Below are 27,979 nucleotides of genomic sequence, written 5' to 3'. Positions count from 1 at the left end.
AGTGAACTAATTTTTTGTTTAATCTATGTAATACATCATGAAAAATTTTGTTCAGTCATTTTTTATAAAACATATTTTTAATATCGTTTGAATTATAATTCATTATTTTGAACACTGTACTCTATTTCGCATTGTACTTTAATAAAATTAGGGAACGTTTCGCTTATGATTAGAATGTAATCGAATAAAAATACAACTTTTAATAGTATCAAAAGAACTTTCATCTCTACATTATCAATATAAAGCTTTTTACTGTTAAATATATATGTATGTTCTATTAAACAGTGTTTTGAACATGACGAATGTTGAAATATATAATATATACAAAACTATATGTACATTCTTTATATTATACACATCATACTATTTAATCATCATTTATATCTTTGTAACAGTATGTGCATGAATCAATTTGTCAAATTGATATAATAAATAAACAAAAGGTAGTCCTCAATTTACAATATACAATATCAGACAGAACTAGATGTTAGAGGAAATTTAATATCAAACAAATAAAATTCTGTCTTCTCTAACAAGTAACAAAGATATAATTGATGAGTCCAAGTTTATACATGTCAATAACCTGTACATGCACATCACCGTGTTATATGTGGATATTTTACAGTATGACGTACATATATATTTGATAAAGAATATAAATTTTTTTTACAATCTATTCTACAAACTGACTTTACATAATGTTTACAACTTTGAAATATAATCCTGTATATCTAAGAAGAAAATAAAACAAAACGGAGATACACCGATGTAGTCTGTAATTCAGTGTTTCCAAGAACACGTTGTTGATACTTGTACATAGTAGTAACGCAATCTGAGCGTTTCACACTCGGATTCTCAAAGCACGCGTTTAGTTTTATCAATTCTGGATGGAATGCTTTTGTTAGTCTTATAATTACATAAATTCCCTCTTATGAAAACCATACAAGGCAAGATCTAAATGTGACGTTTAAATGCCTTAAAACTCACGGAAAGTGATAGCGCAATGAGATTCATTAATACTGGACATCAAACTGTTAACAATACTTTTTCAATGTGCTGTTATGGAACATCGTAACAAGGTACCAAGAGAAACTTACTTTTGCGTTAACAGGTTAAGTTATCAGATTTTAAGTTATGTAAATGCATAAAGGTCAGAGAACAAAGGAAGAGATTCATTTTGTTAAAACATGACACGTTACTTGCCACAACTTTACAAAGCTGTGCTCTCAATCGGTGAGGCTGCTCTATTAGGTGTACAACATCTTTCAGGAGTATGACACAAATCAGGTGTATGCCTGCCGTCTCTTATATATTCTAAGTCTGTAAAAAAATCACTCTTCATTGTGCCCACTGCGCTGTCTGAACCAAAACTATCCTGTCTACATAAATCCAAATTCTTGTAACATCCACTGTACTCCGTTAAAGAATTAGGCAATTTATTATCGTACATGGCCTTTGTATCAATTACTGCCTCCTTTGAATCATTGGACTCTTGAATGAAAGTGGTACAGTCATTTTTGTCATCGACATTAGTTTCATGCAGTGCATTACACGTAAGGGAATCATCGTTCTTAGAAAGACTCGAATTGGAACGAAGGTTATCAGTATAATGAAGAACAGCATTTCTTCTATGACTGTCCTCTCTATAGAGATCGTCTTTTTGCAATGTATTAAAAGGCGAATAATCTTTGTACATTGCATCTTTGTGTTTCGTTGTACAGTCCAATACTGTGAGGCTTCCTTGCCTGGATAAAATACTGCCGATATCTGAAACGTTACTCTCCTGCCTCGTTACCATATCGTTTCCAGCTTTACTTTCAATGATTTCTTCCGTATTAACAGCTAATTTTGATTGCAATGAAGTACCAGCTTCAGATGACTGAGAAGTTTTTTGTGGAGAGAATGCGTTCTTTGATGTTTCTTTTGTGGGAGAAATCTTTGTTCTTCTCAAATAAGAACCTGTAGACGGTTTGGAGTTTTCCACACATGTCTTCTTTGAATCGCTATCATTCTGATCATTAGTCTTGCTGCTCTCTTTCTCTATAACATTTATGGATTTTCCAATTTGCCTAAGATAAGAGCTAACTGAGTTTGCATCCAACATTTTAAATTTGTTTTCCAGTTTTGTTCTTGAATGACCACTGTTAACTGAATTATGATCATTGGACTTTTCTGGTGAACTATTATTCACTCTGTATGAGGATTTGCTAACGATGATATATTCAGGTGTATCTGATAAAGAACAAGGACTTCCTTTGCCCACATATCTTATTTTTTCGATAGTCGGTATTCGTTTCAAATTATATTCTGTTTCATCGTTTCGTTTCACGTATGAGTCTTGTTTGTCGCTTGAAAAGTGAGGAGATGATTCATTTGACTTGGTATTATGCCTCGGGAAACAGCCTGTAAACCCACTGGATCCCGGAGAAATAACTATATCTGGCTTTTCAATCGGTGTTTCTTTGGACCTTGAGTTCTGTCTCGAATAACGACCAGTATTTCCAAAGGATTCACTAGTTTTACTGTTCTGTCTCGTGTACCTTCCACGAGTACTTATCACATCAGGTACCTGAAGCGTAATGCTCTGCACGGTTTCCTCGCGTTCTAGCGTACTATCGTCGCAACCACTACACCGTTTCTTTTCCTGATGCACCTGGCCTTCCTTAATAGGCTTTAACTGTGACGCAAGTGTCTCCGGAGTCGTTGATTCGCTTGTACTCGTGCTCGGTCCAGTATAATTTCTAATATCAATCTCCAAATCTGATGGCAAATCCATGCCCATTGATAAATGCATCGCCAGCCCCTCTAACCAAACATGCATCACCTCGAATGGCGGCCTTTTATCAGGATTCAAATCGCAGCAAAGAAAAGCGATCATGTAGAACATCTCTGGACAGTTGGCACAGAATTTTTCTTTAAACACGTTCTGATTCAGACCAAAGTCCGAAGAGCGCGGCAAGTAATCGGGATCCGCTTGTACACGACCAATGATTTCACAAACGACGATACCAAAGCTGAATATATCAACCTTTTCGTCGTACTTGTTACCCTTCATCATTTCAGGAGCCATCCAATAAGGATTCCCTACCACTGTGTACCTTTTCTTTCGTTCTTTCTTCGACGTTTTCGCCTCCCCGTCGGAATGTCTGTTGTATTTACGATTATCGGGGGAATTGCCGTTTTGTATTATTCTGGCTAAGCCAAAATCGGCCACGACCACAGTCTTATCTTCCCGAACGAGACAATTGTGCGAATTTAAGTCTCGGTGTATAATGTTCATGGAATGTAGATAAGCCATACCGGCGGCAATATCTTTAGCGAACGACATTCGCTGTTCCCATGGTAAGGTTTCGTTGATGTCGTGTAGCAGAGCCCTTAGAGTTCCTCCTGCTATATACTCCGTAACCAGGTGAAGCTTTTTGTCTTTGTAGAGAACACCGATAAATCGGAGAACATTGTTGTGATGTAACGAACGTAATACAGCAACCTATTGAAATGAAATGAAACAAAGATAAAATAACCTAATGTACCGAAGTATGTACATATATTGATTAAGGACGGCATGCAAAATCATTAAGTGATCATAAAATCATGATCATAGCCGTGATTGAACTATATTCACGACCATAATCGTGATTTCTTTTATTTTGATTAATTCGGTTGATTAATTCTATAATATAAATTTAAAATTTAATTTCCTTTAAAAATATCTTAGACCATAAAGTGTTACAAACTATTATCTCGAAAAATATAGCAGCTATCGACCTAATTCTTTTTTTTTAATTAAATGGTACAAAGTGCTTGATTGTGTGGTACATACAACATTTTTCTTAAATGGCTACCACGGAGTTAGAATAAACTTACGTCGTCTTTTTTAAATGAGATGCTATACTAATTTCTTTTTATTTAAAGAGCTTTTATCAAACTCGATAACATTTACTTAAATCATTGTTTGATATTCTTCATAGTTAACGACTTATGACGAAGGGAATATTAAAGGAGCGAATATGCAGAGACCTCGAAGGTGTCGTAATATATAATATTATATTATAAGAGTCATAATATTAAAAAAGAAGAAATACATGTTAACAAATAAATGGTCATTTTCAATATTTAATAAAATGAATTTAAATACAAAATACGTCTGTTTCATTCTCCTTGGATGCCTCCATGTATTTGTTTCTTAAATATTCCCTTCAGTATAAATCGTTAACTACTATGAAGAATATCAAAAAATGGTTCGAGCAAATACTATCCAGTTTGATAAAAGTTATTTAAATAAAAAAAGGTCAGTATATTATTCCATTTAAGAAAGACGACGTCAGTTTATTCTGACTTTATGATAGCTATTTTAAAAAATTTTGTTATACATCACGCAATCAGGCACCTTATACCGTTTAATTTAAAAAAGAACTTTATCTGACTCACCCTGTACATAGTCTAAAAGTGTAACGCGTGAAAAGAACAGTTATGCTCTCAGAAGCGATCATAAAGAACCATGATTAGTGTGAAAAATCACCGTGACTAGAAACGAACATGATCGAGTCACAAGTAATTTATAAATAGCAGTCCACGCCATCTCTAGTATTGATACATAAACCACGATTTAAATACAAAACTCACCTCCTTCAAAAAATTCTTTTGAGCTTCTTCATCCACTCTGTATAATTCTTTTAGCACCATGATCTCGTTAGTATCCCTATGTGTAACTTTGAAAACCTGGCCGAAAAATCCTGTACCTAAAAGCTCACCCTTCACTAAATCACTGGCACGGAATATTCTTTGATTCTTTGGTTCTACACGAAAGGATCTAGTTCTGCTTAAATCGCATGTAGCATTTGTTGGCGAAGATCTGGAATATTTAAAAAAAAAAATTAAATTTCAAATTATATGATTAAATATTAAAGATAACACTATTACAATTACCCATCAAGTAACCGCGACATGGAACTACTACGTTCTTTATGCATAGGATCTCTCGTCCTCCGCAACTGTCTGCTTCGTGTTCCACTAATATAACCCTCATCGCGACGTTTAAATAAACGCTCTTTATTTTCGGGACTCGTTCTTGGATTTGCGATCGACGTCAACATTGCCGCAGATGGCGAGGAAAACGTTGGTTGTCGTGATACCGCATCTGGATCGTGTTCGATGGTCAACTGAAAAATTCAATACATTTGTTGCTGTGTTCGTTATAATTAACGATAGTCGGTGTATTTCATCCTTTACAGTAGGGATTTGTAGATCTTTTCGTAACACTAAAACTGCCAAACTAGTCAAAATGATTGGCTTCAAATTTGTTATTATAAATGTACATAATTAATTATGTTTCATCGTTTATCTATTTAATTCTTTATACATTATTTTCAACTTAAAAATAAGTGTGCATCAAACATTGGTAGTTCTAGTGTTAATAATATGTGACATTTGTGAATTTATATATGATACATAAAAGAAAATTACCTGTAGAACTGTATCTGAATATTGGATAAGATTTTCAATGTTTTCTATAGGCTGATCTTTTACTGGAGTACCATTCACCTCAAGTATTCGGTCACCAATATGTAGAGATATGAGATCGCTGGATATATTCAGTCTGAAACATATTTTACATGATATTTCTAATGTTTATAAACATTGTTTGTGACAAAACATGCAAAACTTTGCGTGCATTCAATACTATCATGACAAGATAAAAATTAGGAGCAAAACTAAAGAGTAGAACTAATATTGCATATTTATTTTTAACCTTGAATATTTGATAAACCATTAAATACATATAAAATATAAAAGATACAAAATGCAGCTTTGTTCAAGAATAGAGTAGAAACACAGTGACATAAAAGTACACATAAAAACATTAAACTTAAAATAAATGTTGTTTTTAATATATGTAGTTCTTAAAATGAAATGAAATTAACACAATATATTGTTATTATTCTAAAATATATAAACTGTCATGTCATTGTAAACATTACATACTTACAAACATGTAACACATATTAATGAACAGATAATATTAACTATTTTGCACAAGATACATTTTTTGCGTGCAAGTAATAGCAAATAATAAAAGAACACACATCTAATTTGTAAAAATATCTAGTGCATATTATTTATTTATTATGCTGTACCTATGATTAGAGAAGTGGCAGCATAGCCTAAATAGAACCTCCATCACAGAGGCCAGCAGCTTACTGATCTTTCCACGAACATTTCTCATTAACCTGTATTTTAGTTCAAAGTTATTAGAGGCCGTGCATCTATATTGATTCTTAATTAACCATACTCATGCACAGTTAAATATTATAGAAAAGCTCCATTAAATATAATTTTGTAATTAATGACAGTTCAGATTTGTTTAAACATCAATATTTTTTTAGTTTTATTTAATATCTTTCACTAAAATAAAATATTTAAATTAATATAAGTCTATGTATTACTTTTTTGTTTTGCACGTTTTTTTAAAGTGTCATACAAAATTAACTCCATTCATTTTCGTCATTTCTTTTGTCCAACAAAAATAAAAACACTATTAAAATGTGTAATAATTGAAATATATTGTAAAGATTTTTTTATACATACTCGGATATACGAAGCAAAGCACCACAATTTCTAGGACTAGGTGTTGTGTCTAATGTCAACTTGATTCCCCTCTGTTTTTCTGGATCAGAACCGCTCGGAGGTATTTCTACTAATCTGATACTATGAGGCTTTCTAGTAAATGGATAATTAGCTGTCCTATTAATTGGCTGCATCTGTCTTTTGTAACAACATCCACAATACAGCTTAGATCTTTCAACAAGAGCATAACTTTCTCCATCTCCAATGAAAGCACCACAAGAATTGCAGGCAAAACATTCTGGGTGAAATTTGTGATCTCCCGCCAGCATGACAGGACCTGTGATAATTTGACCGCATCCCTGACAAGCTTCTCCATAAGCAGCCCAATAATCATCCTTACAAAAGAGTAAGCCATCTTTTTCAAAATACCACGAGGACAAACCAATATCACATGCTGAACACCTGAAACATATAATTTCTTATGTATTTTGATAATACAAATAAATACAACTATTTATCAATCTATAAATTAACAATTCAATTTATAATAATAATATTTTATCATTTTTACCGAAAACAATCTATATGCCACTCTTGATTTAGTGCCTGTATAAATTCATCTTCATCAATTGCGTTGAGACATCCAGCACATATTAGTGTCCCTCCACTTTCCCCACTTCTCAAGTCTAGATGTTAAAAAAAAAAATAATAATATAGTTTAATTTAAAAAACAAACCACATCTATTTACAAATTCCTTCTATTTTTTGTTCATTTGGATCTTTTTTATACGCGCCGCTCGTTTAATGCTAAGTATTTACATACATATGGGTACATGCTTTTTTACGTGACATTCGCAGAACGTTAGCTGTAACAAAGTTATCTTTATGAAGCATTAAATTTCGAATATTTTGACTTATCGAAGTTACGAAAACAAATACGGCGCGGTTATAGAGAAAGCAAAGCGCGTCAGGGATGTATGTACATACAGTAGGAAGGAAATGTGATTCACGGTTGACATTAGGAAAGCGTTGGGAAAGTAGTTATCAACCAGTTAACAATAACTCGGATTGTTCTAAGGTGATCGGAATTTGTCAATTCAAAAAATGCATCACTGAAATCACAAGAAATTACCTGAAACATAGTACCCATACGAATTTATAGTTAAAAAAGCAAAATCCTAAGCAACGCGTAAATAAAATCCTGTGAAAAGCGTGGGCCAGAAGACTTGGAAGACAAGACGCCCACGCGATTCACAGCGTATCAAGCGCACACAGAAATCATCGATCAATTTACATGTCGCGTGCAATGTTCGAAACATCATACATTCCATACTATAAACCTTAACGATTTTAATAAAAATAACACTTTACTTTGTCGAAAAAGACATACCATTTGATGAAACTTCATCCATCACAGCATCTAGGACTGACACACTCCTACTCCGTGCTTTGACCTCTGAATATATAGCCACTAGATTCAAAATCCATTCGCGAAACTTAAACAGATCTCAAGTTTCCTTTTCTACTGTAAGAGGGCGCAACAATTCGGGGAACGATTACGATTTCCGCGGCCCCCCGTTTTGAGGTTATGGTTGTGTTCTTGGGACCATTTTAAGATAAAAATGTGTATATCATAGGTACCAAATCGGCCTGGTTTAGCCAGTAACGTAGATTTCCTGTTTTTTTGTAAATCTGCAAATATCTCGGAAATTATGCGAAATATGGCAAAATGTCAAGACTTTTTTTGTAAAAAATTAAATTTCCAACTATTTATGTCCTGTAACATTTTTTCATCAGCTGCATAGTTTTCGAGATATATCAAATTTCTCTAAAAATATGTCATTAGTCCATTAGTTTCCTAAACCTAACCCTAACTCTAACTTCCCCCTGCACCCCCGTCCATAATAATACAATCTAACCTAACCTATTTTGTTTTTGAAGTACGTCGGTAATGTAGGAAATCGCAAAAAAAATATATGTATTTGCAAAATTTCAACCAAATCGGATTTGACAGGTGTTCGGAAACTATGATGGAATAATTACATATTGACATATTTTTAAAGAAATTTTATATATCTCGAAAACTACGCAGCTGATGAAAAAATGTTACAGGACATAAATAGTTAGAAATTTAATTTTTTACAAAAAAAGTCTCTTGATATTTTGCCATATTTCGCATAGTTTCCGAGATATTTGCAGATTTATAAAAAACAGGAAATCTACTTTACTGGCTAAACCAGGCCGATTTGGTGCCTATAACATATACATTTTTGTCTTAAAATAGTCCCAAGAACACAACCATAACCTCAAAACGAGGGGCCACGGAAATCATAATCTGCCCCAATTCGGTGGCTCCACCAGCGCCATCTATCGCGTTTGCTCGATTCTTGGCGTCAAATAAAATTTTGAATTGCAAACATGGAGTTTGTCCCGCGACCGTTATGAATACTGTAGTGTATAAACGAAACGTCTGTTCATAAATGTACTTTTATAATGGACAACTATAAAAAAAGTTATTCAGTTTATTACAAGTAGAGTCTTGATTGTCGTAGTATTTGTTCAACGGGAATTGTAAACCCAGGAATTTTTAAAGTTTAAGAGTCATAAAGTGTGCACGCGAAGCGTTCGATGTGCTCTCAATCAAATTGCATCGAATTCATTTTGATTATTAGCTTTGATTCTTCCAGTTAATCTAGTCAATGATATGGTCGTGATGAGTATCATAAGATAACAAATTCTTTGGTTAAATCTCTCAGTAGTCTAAAGAAAATACAGGATAAAAATATATTGAAGGAAGTGACAAATGAGGAATAAAGAGAATGGATTTTGAAGATAAAGAAAAAGAATTTGAGGAGCGTTATAAAAGGATCTGTGGAAAGAACAGGCTGTCTTCTAAATATGAGTCTCAAAAAGAAGAAAAAACAGATAAGGGAAAGACTTGCTCGAAAGAGAAGGAAGAAATGGAAAAGGAATTAAATGCCACAAAATGTGATTTAGCTAGCCTTCAAAGGAGTCTGGGTAAAATACAAAATACAAAAGTACCAATGGTATTATTTGCTTTTTACTAAGGTTTTATGTATTTTGTAATTTATAGGCGGCGATAGAAATATTCACACATCACAGTTTAACGATGCCGCCAAAGATGTTCCAAAAGAATGTTCCTCTTTCTTTGAGTTTAAATTTCAGAAGCGTAATTCTGCACAATTTGAGAAGTATTCCAAAGAAAAAAATGAATTGGAGGTACAGTTGGAGGATAGAAAGAAGGAGGTCAAAGTGAAAGAAAGGGAGATATTTGAATTAAAGGTTAAAATTTTTGTAAAATGATATAATTATCATTACAACCTTTTTAATGAAAAGGACAATTATGGCTTTATAACTCTGAATATGAATGAAAAAACAAAGTGCCATGAATCATAACACGGAAAGGCGATGATACTCACGTTACATAGAATAGGTTATAAGAATGGAAAACAGCTATTAATAAGTTGCGATTTTAAATTCTTATATTCATACGTTATTCTCATAATTTTTCATTTGTTTCTAGGTTATACAATTATCACATCGTTTCTTTTAATGGTGTAAAAAAAGCTTTTATCTGTTCAATTTTTAATTTGGGCATTTTCTGTCATTGTTCTTTTAAAACTTTCCCGCCGATTCAAGTCTACTGAATTAAATCCGTTCGCGCAGGTCTGATAGGCGATAGAACGCGTAAAAAAGTAAACAATGCGGTGGTAGGGGAAGGATAATGGTAGAGTTATTCCAGGGCCATGTAATCTTGCCCTGCTCTACCAACAACCTATCCAATTGTTTACAGGAATATAGTAAATGGATTTTCCCTACTAATACTACTATATTCTAACAATGTCACTTAGACCCAATTGTCCTTTTCATTGTCAATTTTTAATGTATATAATTGATCATTTACAATATGGAATTACAACTTCAGGAAAAAATAAAAAGATTAGAAGCATTCAGCAAGGAGAGGGATATACTTGAAAAGGAATTGATTTCAACAAAAGCAGAATTAACTGGGATAAAAAGGACATTAGGTAATAGATTTTGTAATGTATACACAGAAGTTTCAAACAAGTTATTTTCAATTACTTAAGTTTGAATATTTGTCGAATTTGTAAACTACTACATTAATCAATAAAAAAGTCATGGAATATGTTTTTAACGAGCCCATGACTATATTTATATTTATTATATATTGTAATATAAGTTGTATATTTTTACAATTCACTTTTTAAAATTATTTAATCTTATCAATAACTATCATCGCATATTTAAATATAGTAGTAATCACAAATGATAAATTACAAACATTAAACGAAATATATTGCATGCAATAAATATTTTATAATGACAGAGCTAGAACGGCAAGAAAGAAGAGATTTGGAGACTAGAGCCCTCGGTTTAATAAAAGATGCTAAACGTAAATGGGAAAATGCAGAAAAGGATAAAATTGCACAGTTAAATAAACATATTGAAGCACAGACTGTAAGAATTACAGAATTATGTACTAGCAATAATGAGATGAGTTCCAGATTACAGAGGACTGAATGTGAACTGGAAACTGCAAATGCAGAATTGCATAAACTTAGAGTGTTCCAGGTTAGTAGCACATGTATACATATGTATGTATGTATAATAGCATACGAAAATAAAATTGTATTACGGTTTTATTAGATGCAATATAAAGAATCACTGGCCAAAACAAGAGAACTAAATCGACAAAGTGCTCAAGGAGTTGAAACGAAATTAAAGGAAATAGCTGCAAGAGCACACAATCAGTTAGCTGAACTTAGATCTAAGTTAGATTTAGAAACAGCAAAAAACAGTGACTTGGAATCTAAACTGCGAAATGAACAAGATTCTAATCACTGTCGCCAGTCACGACTAAATGTAGCTTTAGAATTAGCGCAGAATGAATTAATGGACTGTCAGGAACAGTTACGCAGTATACAAGCTACAATACCTGCCAGAGATGCTGAAATAGAAGCTTTGAAAAAACAATTACAAGAAAGATCAAAGCAATTAGATAATGTTATGGCATCAGAACAGGTGGTTGCAACAATGCAAGAGCAGTTGGAACGATCAAGACTCGAGAATGAACAATTGAAACAACAATTACAGGTATGCAGTCAATATTTAGTTCAATTTAGAATGAAAATTATTTGTCCATTTTTATAAAATATAACATAAATATTGTTTAAAGGCAATGAAGTCTGACTTAAGTGAAACCATGATGAATTTGGAACAAAATGAAGCTCTTGCCTTAAATTTAGAACAAGCTACACAAGACAAAGCTGCATTACAAAAACGACTACAGGATTCTCTTGAAAAAGAAGGTATGGATAGTTAAATTTTTTAAATGATGTTTAATATAAAAAGGAAAGATTCGATAAAGCTTCGTCTCTCTTTTTAGAGGAACATTTACGTAAAGTCGGCAATTTAGAAGAATTGTTACGACGCTTGGAACAAAGCGTTACTAAACTAGAATCAGAGAATGCTAATCTTAAAATGGAAAATGTACAGCCAAGTACCAGTATGGTACGAAAAACGGATACAATAAAAGCTGATATTCTACTGGAAGAACAAATACATAAATTAGAACAGGAACTTCGAACAGCGAGAGAACACTTAAATACAGAACGTCAGACTGCAAAGCAAGCTCAGATTAATTTATGGAAGAAAGAAAAAGAATTATCAGATGCAAATTTGGATAAGAGAATTGCAATAAGAGCAAGTAAAAAGGCAGAAGAGAAAATTGAAACATTACAAGAAGAGAAACAAAGATTATCAGAGAGATTAGATAATAAAATAAAAGAAGAAGATGAGAAATCTAAAAAGTTACTTAAAGAATTAGATAGTGCAAAAGCATCTTTAAATGACATAACCAAGGAATCTTCTAGAAACAAAATGCAAGCTGATTCTGCTCAACGAGTAAATATCTTCAAGAATTATAAATTTTTTTTATTATCTCTAATTATCATTTCATTTAATTCATATTTTGTTGGTTTTCTTTTGATCGATAAATTTGCTTCAAATATTTGATTTTTGTAACTTCTTTTTTGTTATTTTGTTTTACTTCATTATAGGCTTTAACTCAAGCTAATCATCAAATAGAAGAGCTTCAGTCATCAAGTGCTTCGTTGCGCAGAGAACTGGACGCTGCTCGAAAGCAGGCAAGGGCAAGTCAAGAGAGAGTTGATAGTTTAAACGCTGAGAACAAACGTTTGTCACAATTAATTGCAAAACATAACGAAGAAAAGAGCGAATTGGAATCTAAAATAGAAAAACTAGAGCAAGAAATCAAAGGTTACGAATTGAATACTGAACTTCTTAAAGAAACGTGTACAGTACTTGAAGAGCAGTTGACCGATTACGAGAGATTAACGAGCGATCATGAAACGCGGGAAAATATACTGATTCAAGATAAAATGAAATTACAAAAAGATCTAGAAGCGACTGAAGGTAAACTTCGCGAAGCATGTGCCGCACAAAACGAAGAGAGATCCCTGAGATTAGCTGCTGAACGTAACATTGAAAGACTAGAATCGGAAACGAGCGACATAGAATGCGAAAAGAACGGTTTACTTGCGCAGAGAGACCAATATAAGAAACTTGTACAAGAATTAAGTGCACAGGTTGATGAACTATCAGCCAAGTGTAGTGAATTAGAATACGAATTCTCTGAAACGAAACGTAACTTAGAAATGACTAAAGCTGAAACGAGGGTCGTCAAAGAAGAAAGCAGTCAGCATTTGACAAGAGTGCACGAATTGAAAGAAGCGAATACAATGCTCATGAACGATTTGCAAAGCAGTGTAGATCAAGGACAGGAACTTCGGATGAGAATTTCAGAGCTGGAAAGCATCTTGGAAGAAATGCGACAGTTCTACCAGGAAAGGGAAGTTAAAGCCGAAAGCACAAGGCAACAGCAAACGAAACTAATTGATTATCTACAATTTAAATTAGAGGAATGTAGTAAAAAGAAGAAAACTGTATGTGATAAAATACTTGGTACTAAACAAAAAGAAAATGTCCCTCCAAGCGGTACTGGGATGCCCGTTGGCTATCGTGAATTAGAGAATCAGCTAGCTAAAGAACGTGCTAAAGTTAAAACGTTAACCGATCAATTATTGGCACTTAGAGCTATGCATGCTTCAACCTCTGCACCTACATCTCCCACGGCACACAGTAACAAGAACACAAATTATATTACGGAACAGTCGGTCAGTTCTTTGTCTAAACGATTATCCCCTCAGAGGATTGGACACAATATTCCTCATCGATTTGAGGTCGGTCTACCTATGAGAGCTGGAAAATGTTCTGCTTGTTTTGACTCTATTCAGTTTGGTAAACGTGCAGCTATTTGCAGTGAATGTCAAGTACTGACTCATTTAAAATGTGCCGTTACCGTTCCTGCCAACTGCGGTTTACCGGGTGGTTTTGCTAAACAATTTGGCAAGAGTTGGAGGAACAGCGACGAAAGCCTATCATCTTTATCTGGAAGTGTTCAAACGTTGAATATAGATCAACCAGATAACCCTGATACGGTATGTTACTTAATAATGTTTTAAATACCTAATTCTATATTTTATAATAATTTATACCAATCATTGATACAGAATGTATGCGATGCACGTGGTAAAAGCAGTGACGTATCAATGGAAAGTTGGATCAAAGTTCCAGAGAGGTCAAAAACTTGCTGGGAAAGGAAATACCTTAGATTAGAAGGAACCTGTTTATGTACTTATGAACACCAACCGTCTCCTGGAATGTCGCCCGTTAATCGTTTAGATCTGGTCGAAAAAAATGGATTTAATGTATTAGAAACTGTACAGCAACCGGATGTATTAGGAACAGCAAAGTCGGATATACCATTTATCTTTAGGATAGAATCTAATTCTTCAACGACTTGTTGGCCAACGTCGCGTTTAGATATAATGGCTTTAAGCCACACGGATAAAAAGAATTGGTTAAAAGCTTTGAAGTCTGTTACTAGTCAAAATTATTCGAGTAACGTTCATAAAACTAAGAAATATGAAACTATACTGAGGCTGGAAAAGAATCAGGTAAAGAGAATTTATTTATAATAATATACCTCTATCTATAAGATTATTATTAATACAGAAATCATCTTCCAGTTGGATCTGAATTGCGCTGTAAATCTAACCGAAGAAAATCTGCTGTTGTTGGGAGCTGAAGAAGGTCTCTTTTCATATTGCGGTTCTAAATCACGAACACTGACAGCAATTTGTGGAGTAAAGAGGGTTCATCAATTAACTTTACATCCTCATTTGGGAATAGCTTTAATGATAGCCGGTGAAAGTAGGCAATTAGTATCGTGTAGTCTAAGACAATTAAAGAGTAACGCAGTAGCTGCTGAATGTTCAAGGCCAGCAATCAATACAAAACCAGTTTTAACTAGCACCGATAGTTGTCATTTGTATCAGTTACAAAGGGACATGCTTTGCGCAGCAACAGCAACTCATGTAATGTAAGTTTCATCACATTTAATCAACAAACGTACATTAATAGCTTTTCTATTAATTGTAGATTACTTAAATGGTATACCGAGGAAGAAGGTGGAGAATTTGTTGGAGTACGGGAACTTGAAACATCCGAGCCATGTAGCTGTGCCATATTTACTCAAAACATCCTAATAGTAGGGTGCAATAAGTTCTTCCAAATCGATCTTAGGAACTATTGCGTCGATGGTAGGTGACAAAATGAAGCGTCTTTGAGGATTCATTTATTCATAATTCGTATTTACATTCGTATAACATTGCAGAGTTTCCAGAAGCAGACGATAGTTCAGTTAAAGCTGCGCTATCGGGAGTAGCTAAATTAGGTATCTTTCCCGTTTGCGTTTTAAATGTTTCTCTAGTACCTGGAAAAGTGGAGCTTTTACTTTGTTACAACGAGTTTGGAATGTTTGTTAATGAACACGGCCAAAGAACTCGAAGCATTGATCCAACGTGGAATCATTTACCTTTTGCTTTTGGTAAGAATTATTGAAACAACTTTTTTCCAACTCATAACAACTTCAGATATCAATTATAATTATTGCATATTTTTGTGTAGCATTCCGTAAACCGTACTTATTTATTATTCACTTTTCATCGGTGGAGATTGTAAAACTCGATCAACAAGTGTACACCTCGCCAACAAATAATCCAGAACGAGTTTTGATCGAATTGTCTAGTCCTCGTTTTTTAGGAGTGTCTGAATCGAAGGGAATCTATGTAGCAACCATTAATTCCTTTTTGGAATTGTTAAAGATAGAAGGTCCTTCTAATATACCAGAAAACAATGGCAGTCTTACTAGTTTGGAAACTTTGTACGTCATAAGCTTTTACAATTTAACGTTACCAAATTGTAGAAATAAATCATTGTGTATTTTTTCATTGCACAGGGGACAAGATGACGAGAGCACTTCGGAATTCAGTTTCACATCGAGCTTAATGGAAGATTTAGATGGTCATGGAAAAAAAGTACATTTCGCTGGTGTTTCTAAGTATTGATATTAAAAACTAACATAAGTATCCTTTCACTCGACTGTAGGAACTACAAGAAACCCGAGACCAAGACTGTAAACATTTAGTAAGCATTAAGGAAAGTAAGTCATAACAAACATGTTACAGGCTACATCTTACCTAGCCATTCCATGCATTTAATTTAATTTGTACATTCTTGCCAATGGGTAATATCAGTCTATTAATACATAATTGATGGAATGTACAAAAACTCTCTATCGTACAAAAGCTTTTTTTGCACAACAGTTTAATGTTTAATTTTATTTTCATTTTGTAAAACGATTAAATATCATCGGATCTCAAATATTTGCTATGACAAAGGATTTATATGGTACTATGTAGTATTAGTCAACCAAATTTGATATATTTATACATATCGCAAAAGTAATTTCTTTTACTTTTTATAAGCTCGAGCTTTTTCAATGAGAATAGTTTACATTCTTTTCTTTTTTTATAGAAAAAATTGAAATCGATACTTAGTGTATATAGATTTAAGTATAGAGATACGATTAATATGACAATAATATATTCTTGAATTTCCTAAGTTAACAAAACTTTTGTAACATTGTAATTTAATTAAAAGAAACTCTACTCTTGACGAGAATAAAGATTTATAAAGATATACCTTGTTATGTAAATGATTACTCGAGCACGATTGCTGCTATACTCGTGTAACTCTTTGTTACAACAAAAATTTAATTCACAATAGCTCTTCATTGTGAACAGTTTAAAATTACGGCATCTGTTATTGATTATTCATACGGTAGAGGAATGAATTAAGTGTATTATGAACGCGTGTCTTTTAAAAATATGGAAATGCCAATGTGTATTTTTATTTATTTATATTTATCCTCTGCATAAAAGTTATTCAAGCAGTACGTTTATTGCGAAGTAAATTTATATATACTTAAAATACTCCTCTGAAATTAAAGCAATTAAATTTCAGATAAATATATTTTCGGCTCTATTTATAGATGTAAAAATGGAAAAATAATGCAAATAAAAAGAAACTTGTTTGCATAAGCGTTTCCTCTGCATAGATGTCAGCACCAATAAAATAATAGGTTCCTATTCCATCAAGCTGAAACTTTTGGTAGCACATATAATAATAATGACATTATGGAAGGAGTAAGGTTTCATTGAATGATTGTTGCACAGTTAGACATTGTTGAAAAAGTTTCAATACGCTATTGCAATTAGGGGCACTAACGGGGCACATAATTATGTAGAGTAATGCGACATCCGGCGAACCCTTGACATTTGGTAACGTCGAACTAACGAATATTCATTAGGACCAGTGAATACGTTTTGAAAAACACTCATTGAAAAGCAATGATTAGTATTCAATTTCAAGTTGTTGTAAAATTAGAATTTTGTTTCATTTGCCACGTTTCTATGAATTGTAATCGGACTTTTTAACAGCGGAAGATTCCGCCACGATTCCATTTCTTGCTCCCTGCTTTGACACATTCGACTAGACTTGGGCGTTATCATTAACTGTTTTTTTCTTTTTTTTTTTTAATTCGTTTGTCTTAAAGTATGCTTTTAAAATTATTATTTATTATAGTATATTCTCAATGTTATTTGAAGATTAAATTATTTCTCACTTCATTTATGGTTCTTAGATCAGAGTTTAATCTGAATGAGATGAAAATTATTTGTAAAAAATTCTAGTTAATAAAGATAAATATTTAACTATTTAGTTTCTATGTACCCGTACATTGTTCCTTCAATTTATAATTGTTTTTCACTTTTAAGCAAACAAATATCTCATTTCCATCGAACGGATACGCAAACGCACATACTATTTATTTATAATATATACTGCAGCATATGTAATTTTTCCTTTCTTCAAGGTAAACTTGGTATCCGAAATAAAAGAGGGGTGAATGATTCCTCGGTATTAACGAACTCTGCCGCCGACGAATTCAATCGATCCAGCTTTAAAAAGGTCATTTCGACTGAACATCATTATGCAGATGAAGCTCAGGAATTATTCAGACAAGAAACACGATAGCCCTAAGTGGTGGGGAACCGCATTGTTATAAGAAGTCCTTCTCAATTTCTCCGGCCTTCAATCGCGTTAATAATCTGTTGTTAGAATTGTTGGTGATACCGATTAAATATCCTAAGTTCTCTTAGTCCTTTCCTTAAGGACTTGTGTAAGAAGTCCTCAATATCCTCAGTCTTCGCGAATGGTCCAACGTTGGTGATACTAATTAAATACTCCAAGCTTCCTTAACTCCTTGTTTCTGTGCCACGTATGTATAGTGTTTGCTTCGGATCCATCTGTATGATTCCATTGGCATCGAGCAATACTTGAAGAACCGCAGGAGGTAACCAGCAAAGCACAGTGGTATTCCCTTGAAATCGGCAAGCAAGATGTCCTGCAACATGCAAGTGGACGCTATGAAGGTGAACTACGCGGCTACAGAACCCGGGGAGGAGGTGGTGATCACAGGTATCGCCGGTCGATTCCCGGAATGTAACAATGTGATGGAACTGAAGACGAACTTACTGAACAAGAAGGACCTGATCACGGAGAATTATTCCAGATGGAGGCTAGGTAATTGAGATTTAATTATTAGCTCTAAGAAGATCACCAAGCCCAAATAACCAGGAATATTTGTATAGATCATGCAGAGATCCCACGGGATGGTGGTAAACTGACTGGTTTGTCTAAGTTTGATGCGATCTTCTTCGGTGTCCATTATAAGCAAGCTCATACGTTGGACCCCATGTGCAGGATGCTGCTGGAGCACAGTTATGAAGCACTCATTGATGCAGGGATCAATCCCAGACAGCTTAGAGGAACCAACACTGCTGTTGTTATAGGCTCTTGCATCAGTGAGTCAGAGAAGACGTGGTTTTATGAGAAATTGCAAGTAAATATCCCTAAAGATGATAGAATTAATTTGGTACCATGTTGACTACTGTGGTGAAAGTGTCCATTTCTAAAAATACAAATGTACTTTAAAGTTTCTGATACTAATAACCAATGTCCACTACAGTAGTTAATTTTTTATGCTAGCCAATCTGAGGAAATATAAGACTTAATGACGTTACTGTTATACTTAGGCAAATGGCTTTGGTATCACCGGTTGCAGCAGAGCCATGTTGGCCAACCGGATCTCCTACTTCCTAGGATTACACGGTCCATCTTATGCGATAGACACAGCCTGTAGTTCCAGCTTATTCGCGTTGGATCATGCCTACAGAATGATACGAACTGGAATCTGCGATACGGTGATCATCGGTGGCTCTAATCTATGTCTTCATCCCTATGTGTCGTTGCAATTCGCTCGTTTAGGTAGGAAAACGTCAATCCACCTGAAAATTAACAGGTTGTTTTGTGTCAGGCTGTCTACATTTCAAAATCGGCTATAAAACTCAATTATTGTTTAATTAGCTGAAATGCGATTTGAGGTAGTAACAAATCATTCAGTTATTTTATGCACCATCGACACGTTTCTAAACATGCCTGCTCATCTACTTTCTAATTAGATGAATTGTAATACGACGTGGTAACAAATGATTCCTAATTGGTGCATGAATAATGTAGTCATAATGCAACTCGTAACATCAAGTATCATTTAAATAGAAGCTCGGGTGTACGGATAAGATTGTAATGAGATTGAAATTTCAGGTGTACTGTCCAGCGACTGTCGTTGCAAGTCCTTCGACGCCAGAGCCAATGGCTACGTCCGCAGCGAGGCAGTCAGTGTTATAGTATTGCAGAAAGCGAAAAATGCTAAAAGGATTTACGCCCAGGTCGTTTACACTAAGACAAATTGCGATGGTTACAAGGAACAGGGTATCACGTTCCCTGCCAGCGAAGTGCAAAAGATGCTTCTGAGAGACTTCTACAATGAGTGTAAGATCCCTCCAACGATTCTCTCCTATTTGGAAGCTCATGGTACTGGGACAAGCGTAGGTGATCCTGAAGAACTGAATGCCATCAACAGTATCTTCTGTCAAGGAAGAAAAACACCCCTTAAAATGGGTTCTGTTAAGTCTAACATGGGACACACTGAGCCTGCCAGTGGTATCTGTTCAGTCGCCAAGGTGTTAAAAATAGACAGATTTCATCAAACCGTCTAACCATGTTCATTGGTTAGATAGAAAAACTAAATATTTGTATATTTTAAGATCATCATCGCAATGGAGACTGGCTTGATCCCTCCAAACTTACACTTTAAGAGCCCCATGAAGGGTATAAAGTGCTTAGAGGAAGGAAAGGTCCAAGTGGTCACAGACCCAACACCATGGGAAGGTGGCTACGCGGGAATAAACTCGTTTGGTTTTGGTGGTGCGAACGCCCATGTCCTACTCAAGTCCTATGCCAAAGAGAAGGTTAACAATGGAGCACCTTCTGATAATTTACCTAGATTGGTAGTTGCATCTGGACGCACTGAGGAGGCGATGAACACTCTCCTAAACTATGTAACTAAAACTACACACAAATTTATATGTACATTAAACTAAACAGTATTAATTGAAAATGACTTTGCAGGTGGAAAGTATACCTGTAGACGTGGAGTATATTAGACTTCTCCATGAAGTATATGCTGAGAATATAACTGGTCACATGTTCAGAGGATACACAGTAGTAGGCTCTAAGATATCTGATAAACCACCAAGAGAAATTCAAGAATATTCTGGCTTGAAGAGACCCGTTTGGTTCGTATTTTCTGGAATGGGATCTCAGTGGCCTGGCATGGGTACATCTATTAAAATATCCTTTCTATTAATATTAAGAAACTGCGGAGTCAATAGTAATTTCTATTTTTATGAATAAAATAGGTGAAGCACTGATGAGGTTCCCCATCTTTGCTCAAGCCATTAAAAAATGTGATGCAGCTTTGAGACCACATGGCGTCGACATTGTAGACATCATCACAAACAAGGATAGAAAAACATTTGATAATATCCTGAACTCCTTTATTGGAATTGCTGCAATTCAAGTACAAGGACTTTACATTTGCTCTTTATGAATTATTGCTATTTATACTTGGTTATAATGAGTAATTTCTGTACAGATTGGTCTCGTTGATTTGTTAACCGCCGTGGGTATAGTTCCGGACAACATAATCGGTCACTCTGTCGGGGAACTTGGTTGTGCTTATGCCGATGGATGCTTCACTGCTGAGCAAATGATACTTTCAGCGTATTCTAGAGGTTTGGCATCCATAGAGACAAAAATGATTCGAGGATCTATGGCGGCAATTGGTCTTGGATACGAGGACATAAAAGATATGTGTCCACCGGATATTGAAGTGGCATGCCACAATGGCCCTGATAGCTCCACCATAAGTGGTCCCGTTGAATCCATGAAGGAGTTTGTTGCCAAGTTACAGGTATAATCCATATCATAATTTGAAATTGAGGTATTCAGTAAGTTCTAAATTCATCAATGACAATGGAACGTTTCAGGCCAATAAGATCTTTGCAAAGGAAGTACCATGCAGCAACATCGCCTACCATAGTCGTTACATAGCTGAAGCAGGACCAAAATTGTTGGCCTACTTGAGAAAAGTGATACCAGAAGCCAGACCACGAAGCTCCAAATGGCTGAGCACCTCTGTGCCACGTAATCAATGGTCATCACCAGCTGCCAAATACTCCTCAGCCGAGTATCACACCAATAATTTATTGAACTCTGTGTTATTCGCGGAAACCGCGAGCATGATACCAGCTGATGCGATAACCATAGAGATAGCGCCTCATGGTCTCTTACAAGCGATTCTGAAGAGGTCCTTAGACCCTAATGTGACCAATGTACCCCTAACCCAACGTGGCCACAAAGACAATGCCGAGTTCTTCTTGCAAGCTCTTGGGAAGGTTTATAATTGCGGATTGCAGCCGCAGCTTGCAAACATTTACCCACACGTTGAGTTTCCTGTCAGCCGTGGGACACCCATGATCTCTCCTCACATAAGGTGAGTAACAAAGTAATAATTTTGGTATCTCGACATTCTAAATAGTAAAAAGTTGTTTAATGAGAGCCCATCATATTTCAGGTGGGAACATTCCGAGGACTGGTTCGTACCAGTCTATTCGCAACGTCAGAGAATAACCACATCGGAACGAACAGTTGAAATCGCTCTTAAAGATGAGAACTACGAATACATGATGCACCACGTAATCGACGGGAGAAATCTAGTTCCAGCTACAGGATATCTAATCTTAGTCTGGGAAACAATTAGTTTACTGGAAGGAAAGTTGTACGATGAGGTGCCAGTTGTGTTTGAGAACATCAAATTTGAACGTGCAACCACCATCTCAGCGGATGGTAGCGTTCAATTAACAATAATGGTTCAAAAAGGTGGGCTTTCTTATGTTACGTTAACTCTTATGAGGACAAATATGTTAATTTGATAAATCCTCAGGTTCTGGAAAGTTCGAGATCTCTGAAGGCTCCTCGACAGTAGTATCAGGAACAATTCGTAAATTGACGAATCCATCGCAAGAAAAGATCGCGCCGCTGTTCTTAACAGAGATCGACGACGAGGAGGCCTTGACCGAGAAAGATATCTACAAAGAACTGAAACTCCGTGGGTATGACTACACTGGGCTGTTCCGTGCCCTGAAGAGTGCTTCGATCAAGGGAACAAGAGGACGTATCGCTTGGATGAAGAACTGGGCTACTTTTATGGACAACATGTTACAAATCAAATTGTTGGGCATCGATACCAGAACTCTATACGTACCCACAGCGATACAGAAGCTGGTGATAGACGTGAAATTGCACAATGATAAAATTCGTTGCTTCACTGACGATGCTAATGGTTCATTATAAATATTGTGTCCACTTCATTGTATCTTATATCAAAATTGCTTTCATTAATTAAAAATATGATTTTGCAGAATTCTCAGTTCAGGTGTACAACGACTACGACGCGGTAATATCTGGTGGTATAGAGATACGAGGATTGAAAGCCAACGCTATTCAAAGACGTAAGCTGATGTCGGTTCCAGTTTTGGAGGAATACAAGTTCGTGCCCAACCGCGACAAAGCACAGACCTCCCTGGAGGAGATGATCGTTCTATCAACTCATCTTGCTTTAGATAGTAACATAATACCCAATGCAAAGATCATGGAACTAGTTAATCATGATGACGATATACCCGACGAGGAAGTTTTGGCTCCTGTCTTCGTAAAAGTGTTAGGAGATTTACCAATGTTTCGTCTAAATATGGTTTTGGCTGCAGAATCAAAAAGATGTGAGAAAATATCACTATCTGAGAATGTTACTATCATAGAACCGAACAAATTGCCAGAAGACGGTAGCATCTTCATGGCAGCTGCCTATAACATCTTCTCAAAAAAGAGACACGATATTCTCGAGCAACTATTGCTCGCGATCACAGACTATGGTTTCATTCTAATTCGAGAAACTATGATCAACAACAACGCTTATTTGTATCTGCAGAGGTGTGGGCTGAACATTGTACTGGAGAAGAGTCTCAACAATGAGACACTCTTGTTACTGAAGAAACAGGAGAAGCCCCCTCAGAGGACAGAAGTCGTGTATGTGAACAACAATGAATTTAGCTGGCTGGAGAAAGTGAAGGAGACCTTGAAGAATTATGAGAAACGAGAGAACAATGAGACGGTGAGATTAGTCTTAGTAGCAGAGGGTGACCTGGAAAACGGTGCCTTGGGCTTGATCAAGTGCTTGAGAAGAGAGCCCAACGGTGAAATTGCAAAGGCAGTAATAATTCAAGATAAGAATGCTCCAAAGTTTTCATTGAACGATCCATTTTATGCCAAACAGCTTGATATTGACATTGCTATAAACATTTTGAGACCAGGCAAGATCTGGGGCACGTACAGGCACGTACCTTATCCTCCATTGAACCCAATTCCAGTTTTTCATGGCTATGCCAACTTAAAAGTAAGTAAATGTACAATATTCACAGCCATAATTTTTAAAACTTATTTAAAATTGTTTCATAGGTAAGAGGCGACTTGAATTCCATCCAATGGATGCAAGGTGCGATCCAACCGGATGACAAGAATCTTGTGAAGGTGGTGTACTCATCTCTGAACTTCAGAGACGTGATGTTGGCTACTGGTAAACTAATGCCAGAGGCCATCACGAAAGACAGACTGATGAGGGATTGTCTGATTGGATTCGAGTTCAGTGGGATAGACTCAAATGGACGTCGAGTGATGGGATTCGTCGACAGCAGGTAAGATTCATTTTACACGTAATCTATCCAATAGAATATTTTTTAAATAAATGATCTTGTTCTTCAGGGCAATCACCAACCTTGTTACTCCTGGGAAGTTCAATGTCTGGCCAGTGCCAGATGAATGGTCACTGGAGGATGCAGCAACTGTTCCAAGCGCCTATTTCACAGTCTTCTATGCGTTTTTCCATTTTGGAAAGTTGAGAAAAGACGAAAAAGTGTTGATCCACAGTGGTAGTGGCGCAGTGGGTCAAGCTGCCATCAACATCGCTCTCGCCGAAGGATGCGAAGTCTTCACCACGGTGGGAACACCTGAAAAACGTAAATTCATCAGAGAAACGTTCCCCAGTATCGATGATGACCATATTGGCAACTCTCGAGACACAAGTTTCGAACAGATGGTGATGAAACAGACGAATGGCAAAGGAGTAGACATTGTTTTGAATTCCTTATCCGAAGACAAGCTTCTGGCATCGGTTAGATGTTTGTGTTACCGAGGTCGTTTTCTAGAAATTGGCAAATTCGATCTGGCTTCTAACAATCCACTGGGAATGGAGATATTCTTAAAGGAAATTAGCTTCCATGGGATCATGCTGGATAGCATGATCAATGGTGTTATACCTAAACTACAAGAGGAGCTGCATCATTTTGTTAACACTTACCTATACTCCAAGGCTGTCAAGCCTTTGATCAGAAAATGCTTTGAGAGACATCAAGTAGAAGACGCATTCAGGTACATGGCAGCTGGAAAACATATTGGAAAGGTGATTGTTTCAATTAACTTAATTGCAGTTATTTATATTTGCATTGTTTAGAGAATCTACATTTCCAAAGTTTGTCCACAGATTTTAATCAAAGTGGGGGATGAAAAGGAACCCTTGAACACCCCAATATCCGCTTACCCGCGATTCAACGCATCACCAAACAAGAGTTATGTAATCGTGGGAGGATTAGGTGGATTGGGTCTAGAAGTAGCTGATTGGTTAGTTGTACGTGGGGCTATGAATCTAGTAATAGTATCACGCGGTGGTATTAAGAACGGCTACCAAAGAATGAGGACAGAAACATGGAAATCGTATGGAGTGAAGGTTCTAATAATCTCTGGTGTGGATCTTTCAAAAACGAACGACTGCGAGTTTACCCTGAGGTCAGCAGAGAAACAGGCACCAGTGGATGGCATCTTCAACCTTGCAGCTATATTGAAAGATTGTCTAATCGTAAACCAGACTGAGACGAACTTTGAAGAGAGCATGAAGCCAAAGGCTGGAATTACTAAGAAACTGGATGAGGTCTCCAGGAAGATTTGTCCAAAGCTTCGCCACTTTGTGGTATTTTCTTCCCTTTCTTGTGGAAGAGGAATGAATGGACAGGCAAATTATGGTATGGGTAACTCTGTGTCAGAGAGGATTTGCGAGAAGAGGGTAGAGGAAGGTCTGCCAGGCATGGCTATTGAATGGGGAGTCATAGGAGAAGTTGGTCTAGCTGCAGATATGTGGGAAAACAAACAGGAGCTCATAATTGGTGGGACGTTACAACAGAAGGTGTCCTCGTGTTTGGCGGAATTGGATAAATTTTTATCGCAGAGCAGACCTATTGTGGCTAGCATGGTAGTTGCAGAGAAACGTCCTAGTGCCAGTGAGGCTAGTAACGTTCTAGAAGCAGTGATGAATATCATGAGTACATTTCCATCTTTATCCTTAAATTATTATGCGGAACAAAACTTGTAAGCTCTTGTTTTTGTCTTTAGGTATAAAGGACCTGAAGACAGTGAGTCAGAGCTCTTCCTTATCTGAACTTGGAATGGATTCTATGATGGCTGTGGAAATCAAACAGACCCTGGAACGAGATTTTGAAGTATTCCTAACTGCACAAGATATTCGAGTACTGAATATAGCTAAACTCGTCGAGATGTCTGCCAAAGACACAAAGAAACAGAAGAAACAGGTCACAAAATCTGTCGTTAAAACGGAACACTTAAATGGTATGAGGCTACTGATGAAGACATTGAATGTGTCTATATTAAATACTGAACCCTGCGTCGAACTTCCCATTAAATGTGGAGAAAAGAAGAACGAAATATTCCTTATACCGGGTATCGAAGGATCTGCTTCTATTTTCTACCCATTGACACCATTTTTGAAGTTCCCAGCCACTGTTTTGCAATCAAAAATATACGACACAGATCAGTCTGTAGAGGAGATGGCAGAACGTCTTTTACCTGTTTGTATTTTGATTGTATCGACAAAGCTGAACAGAAAGAATATTATATATTTTCTATTTTGTTTCTAGCATGTTTTGGAAAGGAGTAAGGGTCGCAGAGACTTCGTGATCGTTGGATATTCATATGGATCAATAATAGCTATTGAACTTGCAAGGAGATTAGAAGCCCATGGCCTAGTCGGTCATCTAATTTTAATTGATGGATCTCCTGATTACATGAGAGCCATAAGGGAAAATCATTTCGAAGCTTCTACACATGAGGAATTGCAGGACAAATTCTTGGTTGATATACTAAATTTCTGCAAGTCACCTACCATAGCAGAGGTAGGGTATAAGATTTTATAATTTCTCCTAACTAATGCTGGATATTCAATGTATAATTCGTGTACTTTTACAGTTCAAATTGGAATTGGACAACTGCACCACGTGGTATGAAAAGTTAGAGAAAATGGTTCAACACACACCCCCAGAAGTTCTTAAAGTTTACACCCCTGAAAATCAGAAAACATTTTCCACATTCCTGTTCAATCGTCTATGTGCTATAGATAAATATAATCCCACTTCTTTGCCACCTCTTAGAACACCTATCACATTATTAAAACCAACATTGCAAGCTGTGCAGCTTGATGATCATTCTTATGGTTGCAGTAAGGTAAGATACCCTAAACACATTCTTACAATAGTTATTAATTTCTTAACTTTAGATAGTATGGTACATAAAATGATGACAGTTTAAAGATAGTGTTAGAATTAGTATTTTCATGCACTATTAGTTTTTAATAAAATTTCTTTAGTAAAGGGTTCATTCAAGTGTTTAAATTAAACAATTTTCAGTTAACATATGGAAAAGTGAACATATATGTGGTCGAAGGTAATCACATTTCAATGCTGGATAATAGTAAAGTCCCAGCAGCAATTAATGGCGAACCTTTAGATGACAATGAAACATTTAAAAATACTCTAAACATTGTCTCCTCTGAGATAAATTTAGAAGGCAAAGGGGCCAATTTCATGGGTTTGTCATAATGAAACGTAAATCACTCAACTTTCCCCAAAAGAGCAGGAGATTGCACATATTTAATTCTTTTTTTCAACAATACCTATCATTCTTTTCTATGTACCTTTCATTCATAACAAATAAATGAAAAACTCAATATTAATAAAATCTTGTCATGTTTTTATGCAAAATCAACATACATCCGAAAACATATCAGATTCATTCGCGATAATCGAAATGTCATTCATACAATGAATTGAATTGTACTTCATACGATGGCCTTAACATTACATTGTATACATACAGTATAGAAATAAAACTACCAAGTTGTATTTTTAGTTTTATACATTCCTTATGCATTCCAGTTCCTTAAACCGTACTTTCCTTTTTATAACGAAACAAACTATCCAACATAACACTCCAAAAATAGCAGAAATTAATATCTATCGAATTATTT

The 27,979-nt window shown here is 35.6% G+C and overlaps 2 protein-coding genes across 4 annotated transcripts; one reads left to right on the top strand and one right to left on the bottom strand.

The window, feature by feature from the left end:
- Nucleotides 1-27: 27 nt before the first annotated feature.
- LIMK1 (LIM domain kinase 1) lies at nucleotides 28-8,176 on the bottom strand. 3 transcript variants are annotated; one of them, XM_034336556.2, is made up of 8 exons: nucleotides 7,936-7,987; nucleotides 7,136-7,250; nucleotides 6,586-7,026; nucleotides 6,135-6,227; nucleotides 5,464-5,596; nucleotides 4,927-5,159; nucleotides 4,624-4,852; nucleotides 28-3,487 (listed from the first exon to the last, which is right to left on the bottom strand). In XM_034336556.2, exons 1-8 carry the CDS (start codon nucleotides 7,970-7,972, stop codon nucleotides 1,211-1,213), a joined length of 3,558 nt encoding a protein of 1,185 aa, XP_034192447.1. In that variant the 5' UTR covers nucleotides 7,973-7,987; the 3' UTR covers nucleotides 28-1,210. The 3 variants fall into 3 exon arrangements, with proteins under 3 accessions (XP_034192447.1, XP_034192449.1, XP_034192448.1); XM_034336557.2 differs by having other exon boundaries at nucleotides 31-3,487; nucleotides 7,955-8,176; XM_034336558.2 differs by lacking the exon at nucleotides 6,135-6,227 and having other exon boundaries at nucleotides 30-3,487.
- An 814-nt stretch (nucleotides 8,177-8,990) lies between these two features.
- LOC117609880 (fatty acid synthase) lies at nucleotides 8,991-27,866 on the top strand. The gene is made up of 28 exons (XM_034336633.2): nucleotides 8,991-9,582; nucleotides 9,659-9,867; nucleotides 10,511-10,613; nucleotides 10,934-11,178; nucleotides 11,254-11,700; nucleotides 11,783-11,915; nucleotides 11,993-12,510; nucleotides 12,666-13,726; nucleotides 14,903-14,922; nucleotides 18,544-18,675; nucleotides 18,744-18,994; nucleotides 19,188-19,419; nucleotides 19,756-20,174; nucleotides 20,259-20,552; nucleotides 20,623-20,830; nucleotides 20,913-21,073; nucleotides 21,149-21,466; nucleotides 21,543-22,048; nucleotides 22,130-22,434; nucleotides 22,499-22,897; nucleotides 22,977-24,007; nucleotides 24,070-24,305; nucleotides 24,373-25,069; nucleotides 25,151-25,982; nucleotides 26,053-26,525; nucleotides 26,595-26,849; nucleotides 26,923-27,177; nucleotides 27,360-27,866. The coding sequence occupies exons 1-28, from the start codon at nucleotides 9,384-9,386 to the stop codon at nucleotides 27,549-27,551; spliced, it is 10,131 nt and encodes a 3,376-aa protein (XP_034192524.2). The 5' UTR covers nucleotides 8,991-9,383; the 3' UTR covers nucleotides 27,552-27,866.
- Nucleotides 27,867-27,979: the final 113 nt, after the last annotated feature.

Source organism: Osmia lignaria, chromosome 5 (assembly GCF_051020975.1).
Source record: "Osmia lignaria lignaria isolate PbOS001 chromosome 5, iyOsmLign1, whole genome shotgun sequence".
Classification (NCBI taxonomy): Eukaryota; Metazoa; Arthropoda; class Insecta; order Hymenoptera; family Megachilidae; genus Osmia; species Osmia lignaria.
Note: the sequence above shows the minus strand (reverse complement) of the source record. Positions and strands in the feature narration are given on the sequence as shown.

Bases quoted from the DNA above. Each gene is read 5' to 3' on its own strand.
- LIMK1 (XM_034336556.2), bottom strand. From the start codon at position 7,972: ATGAAGTTTCATCAAATGGTATGTCTTTTTCGACAAA. The intron at 6,228-6,585 runs GTATGTATAAAA...ACTAAAATACAG, and splicing joins GCTTTGCTTCGTATATCCGA to GTTAATGAGAAATGTTCGTG. The intron at 4,853-4,926 runs GTAATTGTAATA...TAAATATTCCAG, and splicing joins ATGTCGCGGTTACTTGATGG to ATCTTCGCCAACAAATGCTA.
- LOC117609880 (XM_034336633.2), top strand. From the start codon at position 9,384: ATGGATTTTGAAGATAAAGAAAAAGAATTTGAGGAGCGTTATAAAAGG. The intron at 9,868-10,510 runs GTTAAAATTTTT...TTACAACTTCAG, and splicing joins GGGAGATATTTGAATTAAAG to GAAAAAATAAAAAGATTAGA. The intron at 27,178-27,359 runs GTAAGATACCCT...AACAATTTTCAG, and splicing joins ATTCTTATGGTTGCAGTAAG to TTAACATATGGAAAAGTGAA.